At 39.1% G+C, this 12006-nt stretch overlaps 3 protein-coding genes across 3 annotated transcripts; 1 reads left to right on the forward strand and 2 right to left on the reverse strand.

The window, feature by feature from the left end:
- Positions 1-3576: 3576 nt before the first annotated feature.
- F4817DRAFT_361216 (TPR domain protein) lies at positions 3577-5770 on the forward strand (the record flags this gene model as incomplete). Its single annotated transcript, XM_049306374.1, has 2 exons — positions 3577-3594; positions 4097-5770. The coding sequence occupies 2 exons, from the start codon at positions 3577-3579 to the stop codon at positions 5768-5770; spliced, it is 1692 nt and encodes a 563-aa protein (XP_049155499.1).
- A 170-nt stretch (positions 5771-5940) lies between these two features.
- F4817DRAFT_319417 (class I glutamine amidotransferase-like protein) lies at positions 5941-6695 on the reverse strand (the record flags this gene model as incomplete). Its single annotated transcript, XM_049301062.1, has 2 exons — positions 5941-6558; positions 6618-6695. 2 exons carry the CDS (start codon positions 6693-6695, stop codon positions 5941-5943), a joined length of 696 nt encoding a protein of 231 aa, XP_049155500.1.
- Positions 6696-7801: 1106 nt separating this feature from the next.
- Positions 7802-11914, reverse strand: F4817DRAFT_361218 (P-loop containing nucleoside triphosphate hydrolase protein; the record flags this gene model as incomplete). The annotated part of the gene is made up of 2 exons (XM_049306375.1): positions 7802-10159; positions 10217-11914. The coding sequence occupies 2 exons, from the start codon at positions 11912-11914 to the stop codon at positions 7802-7804; spliced, it is 4056 nt and encodes a 1351-aa protein (XP_049155501.1).
- Positions 11915-12006: the final 92 nt, after the last annotated feature.

The following is a 12006-nucleotide window of genomic DNA, read 5'->3' on the forward strand; positions in this document are numbered from 1 at the left end:
CGGCCGCTCGCAAGCTTGCGGGCCGTTTTTACGTGCGCGCAAGCGCGCACGTGATATCTTTCCGAAGGCGCGTTCGCGTTCCGCGCGCGCGCGCAATTACCGCGTATTTTTTACGTAATTACCTTATCATTTACTTATCAATTACCTTATCAATTACCTTATCAATTAAAAAAATTTGAGCGTAATATTCCTTCGGAAAGATAATTATATAATAATTATAATAATAATTTATTTTAAATAATTTAATAAATAAACTTTTTAATAATAATTTTATATAAAATTATAAAAAAATTATTAATATTATAATATAATATATAAAATGGATTTATAATTTAATAATTATTAATTTTATTTAAATGTTTATAAAATAAAAGTTAAAAAATTAAACCGCATTATATAATAAATCGAATTAAAAATAATTAATAATAAATTAATAATTAATATAATTTTGTTATAAATTAAATTATAAATTAAATATATTTATATAATATTTTATTATTTTTAAAATTATATATTAAAAATATATTTAAAATTATTAAAAAATAAAAATATTAATATTATTAAATAATTTTATAAAATAATTAAAATAAAATCTTATTATTTTATTATTTTTAAACGTTTAAAATGGCTTAATATTCCGTACATTTTTATTAATATAAAACTTTTTAAAAAAAATTTAAAGTAATTTTTTAAGTTTTATATACCAATTTTTTTAATAATAAAATCCTTTAAAATTATAATATTATTTTATTAATTTTATTAAATTATTATTACCATATAAAAGTTTTATTAATTTTATTAAGTTAATATTACCGTATAAAAGTTTTATTAATTTTATTAAATTATTACTATTATATAAAAGCTTAGTAAAAAATTTATAAAATTTATTTATTAATTTACTAAACCCATTATTATAAACGTAATATTATAATAATATTAAATTTAAAAAAATAAAAAAAAGTAAATTAAATAAAAAATAATTAAAAATAAAAAAAATGGTAATAAATAATTAATTAAATTTTTATAAAAAATTATATTAATTTATTTAAAATGTTTTAATATGTTAATATTTTATAGTTTTATATATGTAATAATTTATTATTTATTTAAAATTTACCAATTTTTTATATATTAAAAAAATATAAAATAATATAATATATTTTATAATTTTTATTTTATTAAAGTTATATAAAATTTTTATTTATATAAATAACTTTTTTTAATAATTTTAATATATTTTTAATATTATTTTTTAATAATTTTAAATTATTTATTTATTAATATTAAAATAAAATAATTTTAATTAAATTAAAATTTTAATTATTAACGTTAAAATTTTAATTTTAAAAAGTATTAATAAAATATTTATTTATTTAATATTATATATTTTTTATAAAATTTAAATTTAAATTATTTTTAAATAATAATAAATTATAAATTTTAAATTTATTAAAATATTATTTAATATTAATATTATAATAAATTAGGAAATTTTTTATTTAAAATATTAAATTAAGGATTTTATAGGTATATTTATTAAAGAAAAGTATAATATATTTGTTAAACTTTTCCGGCGTAATATTTTTATTATTTTAAAATTAAATAAAAAAAGGTTTTAATTTTTTATTAAAAAAAAAGGTTTAAAATATTTAATTATGGCTTTTTTGTATTAATAATTATTATTTTAATTTTTTACAATTATATAAAATTATTTAAGATTTATTTTATAAATTAATATAAATAAATATAAATTTGTTAAAAAGTATATTTTATATAATATTTTAATTTTAATTATTAAAATGTAATTTTTATTTTAAAGTTATATAAATATATTTTAACCGTATATTATATAATTATTGTATAAATTTAATTTTATAATATAATATGGTAAATTTTTTATTAAAATATTTTAAAAACCAAGTAATAATTTTAATATTAATATATTATAATATATTGGTAAAAAAACGTAATTTTTTTTATAATATATTAAAATATTTATTAAAAAAATAATAAATATATAATTTAATTTATGTATAAAATTTAAAGGTTTTAAATTTAAATATATAAAGTAAATTTTTATAAAAAATATGTTTAAAAAAAGTAAAAAAAACATTTTAAAACTATATATTAAATAATTTAAAAAGATAATTAATATAAATTTTTATAATTTAATTTAAAAAATAATTTAATTTTTTTAATATTTTTTTATATTTTTATTTTATTATATAATGTAATATATAAATAATTATACATTAATTTTTGTTAAAACGTGGTTTAAAAAGTTTTTATGTTAAATTAAAAGTTTAATAAAAAATATATTAATTATTTTTAAAAATGGAATAAATGCGTTAAAATTATTAAACATTTATAAAATTTAAATAAATTTTAAAACGGTTATTTATTTTTTAAATTAAATTTAAATTAATTAAAAAATAAAATATATTAAATTAATATTTTATTATAAAAATAAAATTATAAATTAATTTTAATTAATGGTAAAAAAAATGTAATAAAATAAAATAAATATATAATTATAAAATTAAATATAAATAAAAATATTAATTTAATAAATAATATTTATTAAAATATATAAAAAATTAATGGTATAATTACAAAAATTAAAACAATATTATAAAATGGAATAATTTTACAAAGTTTAAAACGGTAATTTTAAAATGGGTTTTAAAAATTTAAATCCAGGCTTATTTATTTCAAAATCCAGCCAATCAAAGCCTTTAAAACCTAAAAACGTTTTATTTTACAAAATTATTCCGTGGGTGGAACCATTCTCCGAAACCCCTCCCCTCCGCTATGGTACCTACGCCACGGCTCCGCCATCTTTAATAACGCACAAAATTCTGAGAGGAGATGAGCCAGGCAGAATAGCGTCAAAATAACTGGCGCAGTCTATTAACAATTATGCTGGTAGGTGCACCACCTTTTTTGACGTTATTCTGCCAGGAAATTTCCCTGATTTTCTTCGGTATTCTCGGGAGTACTACCTACCTAGGTACATATATAAGGTCTAGGTACAGATAACAGATTTCCTTTCGAGGTTTCGAGGATTATCTCTACATACATTAGCCACTCATTTCCACCGATATATTCCGATAGACAAGGTCTAATCCTTCCTCTGAAGCCACACAACCTTCTCTTAGATTAAGGTACCAAATCATAATTTATTTTACTACAGGCGACACTAACTAGGAATTCGAGAATAGTCAACCGGATAAAATCTCTTCATTCTTTGCTTTTCGGATCTCTCTAGGCTCCGGGAATGAGTACGATACGATAATGTCCGCAACTCGCGTGGAATTCTTATATGATTTCGAGAAAAAGGGTTCATTCTCCGATTCCAGAGCCGGAGCCATGCTATAGCCTACCAGGCCAAGAATCGCGAGGCACGTATACTTAGCGAAAGACCATATGATGTCTGGCTTCCCTGCGGCCAGGGCTTGATATATCTACGAAGCACTTCTCATGGTATAGCTGCGGTCTTTGAGTCAGCAAGCGCTGCTGAAAAGTGGCGCAAGCAAACAATTCTGGGTTATACGTTAATAATTGAAGGCAAGGACCATGCCGTTTGTTTTGAACGTGATTGGAATCTAGGGAATTTAATGAAGGAAATTGATCTCAAGCAACAAAGTAATTTGCCGAAACATGTCCCGGCTCAGATGGCAATGCGGGGCAATATATTTGGCGTGGAACGCCAGAAAGTGAGCCGGGAATGAGATTCTCGAAGGAAGGCTACATAACGGTATAATAAAATACCTAAATATAATAGGAATCTCTGATACTATCTAGGGGAAGGAGTGCAGAGTATTATTCAATGTCAGAATAAAGCTTGAATCTTTGAGATTATCCAACTTCTGATATATTTCACAGACTTCGTGTTTTAGCATCATAATCATTTCTGGATACAAAATAGCAGTACGAAGTAGGTAGGTGAGGTACCTAATATAAGCAAGTATGGATATAACAATATGTAAGTACGTATCCGAATGCGGGCAATCCAAGATGGCGCGATCGCAACGAAGTTTTACTTTAGGCACTGTCCCAGAACAACTGTAAATACGCGATGTGTATTAAACCTAAGGAATCTCACCTAATCAACCCGTATCATGATTATTATAATCTTGGTTCTTATAGGCGGGCGGTGAACTCGAGCAGCGAAGAAGCTCGAGAATGGGTCAATCGCGGCTTGATCTGGAGCTACGCGTTCAATCATGAAGAGTCTGTCAAATGCTTCGAACACGCCATCGCTTGCGACAGCAACTGTGTCTTGGCTTATTGGGGTCTGGCCTACGTCTTGGGTCCGAATTATAATAAGCCTTGGGAATTCTTCGATGAAACCGAACTGGAAAATGTCATGCGACGTACCCACAGCGTGGTTGAGCAAGCCAGGGCCAGGTTGGACAAAGCACTGCCCGTTGAGAAAGCGCTCGTAGAGGCGCTGAAGTTTCGGTACCCACAAGAGCACACAGGTGATAAAGATTGGTCAATATGGAATCAAGGGTATGCCGATGCGATGGGAAGAGTTTACGGGGAGTTCCCTGATGACCTGGATATAGCTGCTTTATATGTAGATGCGTTGATGAACTTAACTCCATGGCAGCTCTGGGATCTCGCTACCGGAGAGCCAGCATCAGGAGCTCGCACATTAGAGGCTAAGGCTATTCTAGAGCGATCGATGGCTCAAGACGGTGGATCTAGACACCCGGGTCTGCTTCATCTCTATATACACCTTATGGAGATGTCTACGACCCCTGAAGCAGCGTTGGACGCGGCGAATGCGCTTCGGGATCTTGTTCCCGATGCTGGTCACCTCAACCATATGCCAACGCATATCGATATTCTAGTCGGCGATTACCAGAGCGCTATCGAATCAAATCAGAAGGCCATCGTCGCAGATGATGTCTTCTTTGCGAAAGAAGACCCCCTGAGATTCTATACGCTCTACCGAATGCACGACCTTCATTTCCGCATCTACGCCGGCATGTTCGCCGGCCAGCTCAAGGTCACCCTCGATACCGTTGCCCGTGTCGAACAGACTCTGCCGGAGGAACTCCTGCGCGTCGAGTCACCACCCATGGCAGATTGGTTAGAGGGTTTCCTCGCTATGCGTGTACACGCTCTTATTCGGTTTGGCCGGTGGCAGGAGATCATCGACCTACCATTTTACGAAGACGATAAACTCTACTGCACGACCAATGCATTCAACCATTACGCGAAAGGGGTAGCACTAGCTGCAACGGGCAAGATTGAAGAGGCGTCTAAGCAGCGCGAGCTTTTTGTCGAAGCTGCGAAGATGGTTCCGGAGTCCCGCATGGTGTTTAACAATAAATGTGTTGATATTATAAAGGTCGCAGAAGCCATGCTAGACGGCGAGTTGGAGTACAGAAGGGGTAACTATGACTCGGCCTATTCTCACCTACGTGTGGCAATCGAGCGAAGCTATTCCCTCCCTTACGACGAACCGTGGGGTTGGATGCAGCCGCCGAGTCATGCGTACGGAGCACTACTGGTCGAACAAGGCCATTTCGACAAAGCCGTCGAGGTTTACGCCGAGGATCTCGGGATCGGCGGCAAGCTTCCGCGCGCATTGCAACACCCGAAAAACGTTTGGTCATTACATGGCTATCACGAATGTCTAGGAAAGCTAGGGCGCATCGATGAGGCCAGGGCTATAAAACCACAGTTAGATGCGGCAATAGCTGGTGCCGATGTACCTATTAAAGCATCTTGCTTCTGTCGTACCAGCGTGTTTTAAGTATTTAAACGGCGTGTTTATGGTTTATGGATGAGAATGACAGTTAATTGATTTGAGGATATCTAGTTAACACTCGCTACCCTAACTCATGACTCCTATCCCGGTGGGTCCTCAGCTGCCCCCTTTTCCTAGCTTCTTCAGTCTTCCTACTTCACCGTAGAGCCAGCCCTCTAAACACCAATCGCCTTCGCAAGCGCTTCACCGACCCCCGCGGAGCTGGCAGGGTTCTGTCCGGTGATAAGCTTCCCGCCGTCCTCAACTACCACGAATGGGTCGTACACCTTCTCTGTTGTCTTGTACTCGGCACCGACCTCCTTCATCTTGTCCTCGAGTGAGAAGGGCAAGTGCTCGAGCAGGCCGATACCTCCCTCCTCGGCATTGCTAAAGCCCGTGGCCTTCTTGCCAGCGAGAAGAGGCTTGCCGTCAGGTAGCGTGACGCCCGTGAATACGACAGGTCCATGGCACACTGCAGCAACAGGCTTGCCCGCCGCAACAAACTCCTTGATCAGCGCGATGGATTCGCTGTCGGTTGCCAAGTCGTACATGGGCCCGTACCCGCCCGGGTAAAACAATGCGTCGAACTCTCCTGAGCGCCCAAGGAACGAGGAGAGTTTCGCTGTCTGTTCCCACAGCGCGGACTTGGTCTTGAGGAAGGAGATCGAGGACGCATCTGATTTGGATTGCTCTACTGATGCTGGGTCTAACGGTGCGACGCCCCCTTTAGGTGACGCGGTTACGATCTCAACGCCTTTCCCGGAGAGAACTTCGTACGGGTGGGCGAACTCGGGCTATTGGAGAAGTTAGTTCAGGTACTAGTTGGCATTAGAGATGTAGGTTAGGCACTTACAAGATACCAGCCGGACTCCCTCTTAGCGCTATCGATGTAGCCGAAGGAAGTTAAAACGACAAGAACTTTAGGCGCCATTGTGTCTTTTTTGGTGATGTTGTTGATAATTGTTGATAATTGTTTGATGAAGTGAGTATCAGGGTTGTAAGTCAAGTATCAGAGTTGTAAGTCAAGTAATGATGTGCAATCTATCGTACTATTGTAGATTAATGTGTGAGTTGATGCAGGATATTTTCTGTCCATATTGTCGCCTAAACCTCCTGCTTTTATATCAAGATGAATACTATCATATTACACCCTTTCGCTACCTTTACCACGATCTACAAGGTATCCTGTATGATGTAACTGACGAAATGTATCGAATGTGTAAGTAAGCCCCGCCCGTCGTATACGATTCTCGGCCAATGTGGAGCTAATACTACACTAATAACTTGACGTCAACGTAAGCTCCGGCGACTCCATCAAGGATAGTTGTGGCACAGCCAAACTAGTCTTGAAAACGGCAGGAAATTGTACCGACTTGGACCGGCCGTTAGATCTCGGCCCATAGGTAGCACAGACATGTCTGAATTTCATGTAAGCAGCTCCGAATTAACGAAGCCCAAATAACCTAATCGCCGTAGGGGTTAAGATGGCTACTCCCAGTCGGCTTTTAGCTTGACTCCTATTGGCGATCTACGCACTTGGGAGTTGTGGCGTAGAAATAACTGATATTGCTATTCAGGATATATTTAGGAGATGCTGAATAATTCTATACGGCATACAATCTTCAAATTAAAAAATCTCTGATTTCCGAAAGACGGAAGGTTTCGAAATTTCGGAGAGACAGGAGTTGGAATAGACGATTTGTCATCTCTATCAATCTAGGCACTTTGAAATGCCTGCATTCCTTCGGATATCAGTAACTTAATAGTAAACCGTCGATATGATTTTCGAGGCATAGCAAATCATCATCCGCCAACACTAACTTCGCATCTTTGCGCTATTAGTAACTAGTGAAGATACCATACATGTTACTATATATGTAGGATATAGGTCCTTATTAAGTTATCAATTATGTACTGGATAGTGAAATCGCTAAATCAGATATTATGGTATTATCCTCTTAAATATGTCGCTCACTTATATTATGCATGAATTCAAAGCCCGTATTCAGGGGCTCGCAAAGAGGTATGTATTCGACCTCATGACCTTTTCTTCTCAACAACGCTCTTCCATTTCGTCCTTACTACCCTTAGCAAGAGCCACGCCACAAGACGGTACACGACGATTGTGGCTGCTAATGCGCCAATGTTGACTACAGGATCGACATTGAGCTTGTACAGATCCAGAACCTGCTCGCCCGTCTCGATGGTGCACCGGCCGTCGGGCAGCCTCTGGGCGTCGTCACATGTGAACTTGACGCCCCGCAGAGTAAATGGCGACAGGGCTGCCGTCGCATACTTGAGCGGGCTGATATAGTTGAAGATCTTGAATAGCTCTGGCATATTGATCGACATGAGGCCCGCCATGATCTGAGCAACGGAAAGCAGGATTGAGATGAGGTTGACGGCGAAGCCAGTGTGGTTGAATAATGTATTAAACATGATACCCAGACTCTCACCGCACGACACGACTCCAAAGCCGCAGAACACGTACACGAAGTACATCTCAACGGTGCGGGGGAAACCAACCGCAAAGTCGGCCAGGATACCGAAGAGCAGACAGGACGCAATTTCGAAAGGCAATTCGAGGAGGGTATATGTCGACAAGAATGCCTCGACACTATACACGGCGTCGTCGTCTTCGCGGTAAAATACCTCTCGCTCGGCCGGATACACCGCGACGTTCTGAAGCATGCCGACGAAGTAGAAGGCACCTATTTCTTGGATGAAACCCACGCGGTTTTGGATGCTGTAGTAGTCGTTGTGTACCGGTGCGAAGAACAGGGCTAGGATGATAGCTAAACCGAGAACTTGCATCGTACGTGCTAGGAGGAGGGGCGGTTGTCGCCGAAGATTGATGGTTGCGCGGTGTAATAGGAGTGGGAATGCTGTTATAAAGGTTGCACGTTTATGGACAAGTGCCCCTAACTCGGCTGGCGTTGCTAAAGCATTTTTATGGTACGAGCGACGGGGTGCTGGGTTGGAGAGACGCCTTTCAAGTGTTCCGTCTGAATCGGTTGTAATTTCTTGGACTGCTTCACCTCCCTCCCCTGAAGGAACTGTTTCTTCTGCCTTTGTGTTTTCAGAAGCGGTCGTTCCTTTTTCATTCCCTGACTCTTCCGCCTCTTTTATATTTGAAAGACGGGGATTGGTTTGTAACGCCGATGGAGATTCCCCCTTCATGACATTATCCCACGACTCGATAAGCCTTCTGACCTTTTCTCGACTTTTCGCCTCTCTATTCGCTTCCTGTAGATCTATGGTGATGAGATCGAGTGCGAAATCAGCCGGGTTTGTATGCTGAGGGCATTGAAACCCAAGTTTGCTAAAATAAGGCAGCATGTCCCTTGCGGCACCAGCATAAGCGGGTGAACCTCCCCTAGCTAGCAAGAGTACGTTCCCGAAATGGTTGAAGATGTCAGATCTAGCTTGGTGGATGGTAAGGATAAGTGTGCGTCCCTCTCTAGCCAACCCCTGGAGCACTTCCAAGATACTGCTTGCCGTGAATGCATCCAATCCACTCGTCGGCTCGTCTAGTAATAGTACTCGAGGATCGGTAAGGATTTGTACAGCTATACTAACTCGTCGCTTCTCTCCTCCGGAGATACCCTTTACCAGCTCGTTACCAACTAAATTGTCGGCACAGTCCTTCAGACCCATCTTCACCAGAACTTCTTCAGCTCGCTGGTATTTCTCCGATTTGCTCATCCACGTGGGAAGGCGAAGACCAGCTGCGAAGCGTAGAGTTTCACGCACTGTGAGAGACGGAAGCAATGCATCGTCGTCTTGGCAGACGTACGACACGACAGATCGTATGACCGAATCCGATGGAACAGCGTCGTTGAAGGACAGTTTCCCTGATGGCCGATACCTAGTGCTGATTGTACTGTGTAAGCGTAGGGCCATAGCATTAAGTAAACTTGTCTTTCCCGAACCAGACGGTCCCATTATTACATTAAGTGTGCCGGCTTGAAATGTTGCCGTGACGGGGTTAAGAATTATCTTAGTTGGCAGCTTTTTCCCGGTTAAGGATCGCTTATCCAGTGCTAAGGAGAATTCGTCAAGGCCAACATCTATAGCCCGCACTTCATGAATTGATCTTGCCGTCATCTTCTCTTTTCCGGCCGAAAGATCTGTGTCGGATGCTCGAGCGCGTGCAATTGTCATCTCTACTTTTAGAAAAGCTAACCCAACCCAGGATGTAACGAAGAAGAGAATGGCGAAGGCAACTAGAATGATGATTGGTCGTGCTACCCAGTTTCGAGGAAATCCAAGGTTGTCCATGATGTACCGTCCAGCGTATTGGTTACAGGCTGGATTTGACTCACCGCCTGGTAAGGGGCAATCATAGAAGCTACCCTCGAACTCGTTGCCACATAGAGCCCCAAACGCATAATACTATTAAAATATTAGCAAATTTTCGCTTAAAGCACATGTGAGGTATGGCCGACTTACAGTATATGTGATATACTTGGTCCATCTTACGTAGACCGGGATCGTATTGCTCTGTATGAAGTAACCACAAGCCATGCTTTGTAGCGTATACGTAAGGTTGGCGATCAAACTAGCTCCGGGGAAATGCCTGACCGCGGCGACAGACGACATGGCCAACGTGACAGCAATGTAGTGATTAAGAAGGATGATGGAAAAGAACGTAAAGAACTTCGATACGTCGGAGTCGAAGCCCACCATAAAGTAAAATATAACGCTGTACAAAAACGGAACGGGTATATCTTCGGTAAACAAACGCGCTAATCGACGGGACAATATGAAAGGAAGGGCGGTTACACAACCCTCGCTATTCTCGCGGTCGAACGTTGGGATATCTAATGTTAAACGGAAAATCTCAAATGTTAAGAATAGGTAACCTTGTAGACCTACCGAGATATATAGTGCAGCCTGTCTTGATCGAATGCCAGGTTGATCCCGGGAAAGGTTGTAGAAGATATACCCCGTGATGATAGCCATAAGGATTGCTTCCAGTATAGAACCAGCCATCCCCATCGGGTCTCTGTAAGTAACTTTCAGATTCCTGTCAGTCAAAACTCGCAGCTGACGAAAGAAATTTGCGTGTTGCCCTATTATCGGCCGCTTTGGTTTATCCTCCGTCTCGGCGGCCTCTTTAGATGTAGATGTCGCGAAAATCCTCAGCGATTCTTCGTTCCAAGCTGCCTTTAGACGCTCAACTCTGGCAGTACTCTCCTCCTCGAGCTCCGGAGAGCGGTTGTCGACGGCAGCTTGGTCGATTATGAATTCGGCGGGGTTAACGAAAGCAGGGAGTTGGAATCCAAGATTTGAAAACCACGGGATACACTCCTTCATGGTGCCTGAATAGACGGGGCTTCCCCTGGACAAGATTACGAGGTTATCAAATAGATCCCATATTTCGGAACGTGGTTGATGGATAGTTGTGATAATAGTCCGCCCCTTGTTTGCCAGAGCCTTGAGAGTCCTGACCAGTTGATAAGCGCTCGTCGCATCTAATCCAGTAGTTGGCTCGTCCAAAAAAAGAATCGATGGGTTTGCCAGGAGTTGTACGCCGATGCTCACTCTTCGCTTTTCTCCACCACTACACCCGCGATGTTGACTATTTCCGATTCTGGTATTTGCACAATCCTTTAGACCTAATTCGAGGATGACTTCCTCCACAATACGCATGCGCTCTTCTTTCGTAGTCGGTGGAGGCAACCTCAAATCCGCCGAATACTGTAGCGTTTCTCGTACCGTCAAAGTGGGAAGCAATATGTCCTGTTGCATTACATATGCGTGTCTCACAGAATGCACCCCTTCCTGTCCATTGAACGTGGCGGTCCCATTCTGCGAGAGTCGAGAGCTGAACATGCGTTCCGCGACCGTATTTAACAAAGTCGTTTTTCCAGAACCACTACCTCCGAGAATCGCGGTCAAGGTTCCAGATTTCAAGGAAGCATTAACTGAACTAAGGAGAGTTTTGGTCTTTGGGCCATTATGGCCTTTCCCAAACGTTTTCAACAAATCAGGATAAGTCGCAGGATCCCATATCGAAGGCGACGTATCGACAGTGACCGACAGGTTCCTTATTTGAACTTCGACGGCCTCGACATCATCTAACGACAAGTGGCCGACTGCTGGGACCGATATTCGCCGGCCTAGGTCCGGTCGGCTTATATCCATTGACGTCGAAACGGAGCTTAGAGGCTCGTTTGTGTCGATATGGATAGTAACAGGTTTCTCGCCATTTCGTTCGTCGTGACTTGGAGCGGCGA

The sequence above is a fragment of the Daldinia loculata genome, assembly GCF_022478755.1.
Source record: "Daldinia loculata strain CBS 113971 unplaced genomic scaffold F4817scaffold_60, whole genome shotgun sequence".
Classification (NCBI taxonomy): domain Eukaryota; kingdom Fungi; phylum Ascomycota; class Sordariomycetes; order Xylariales; family Hypoxylaceae; genus Daldinia; species Daldinia loculata.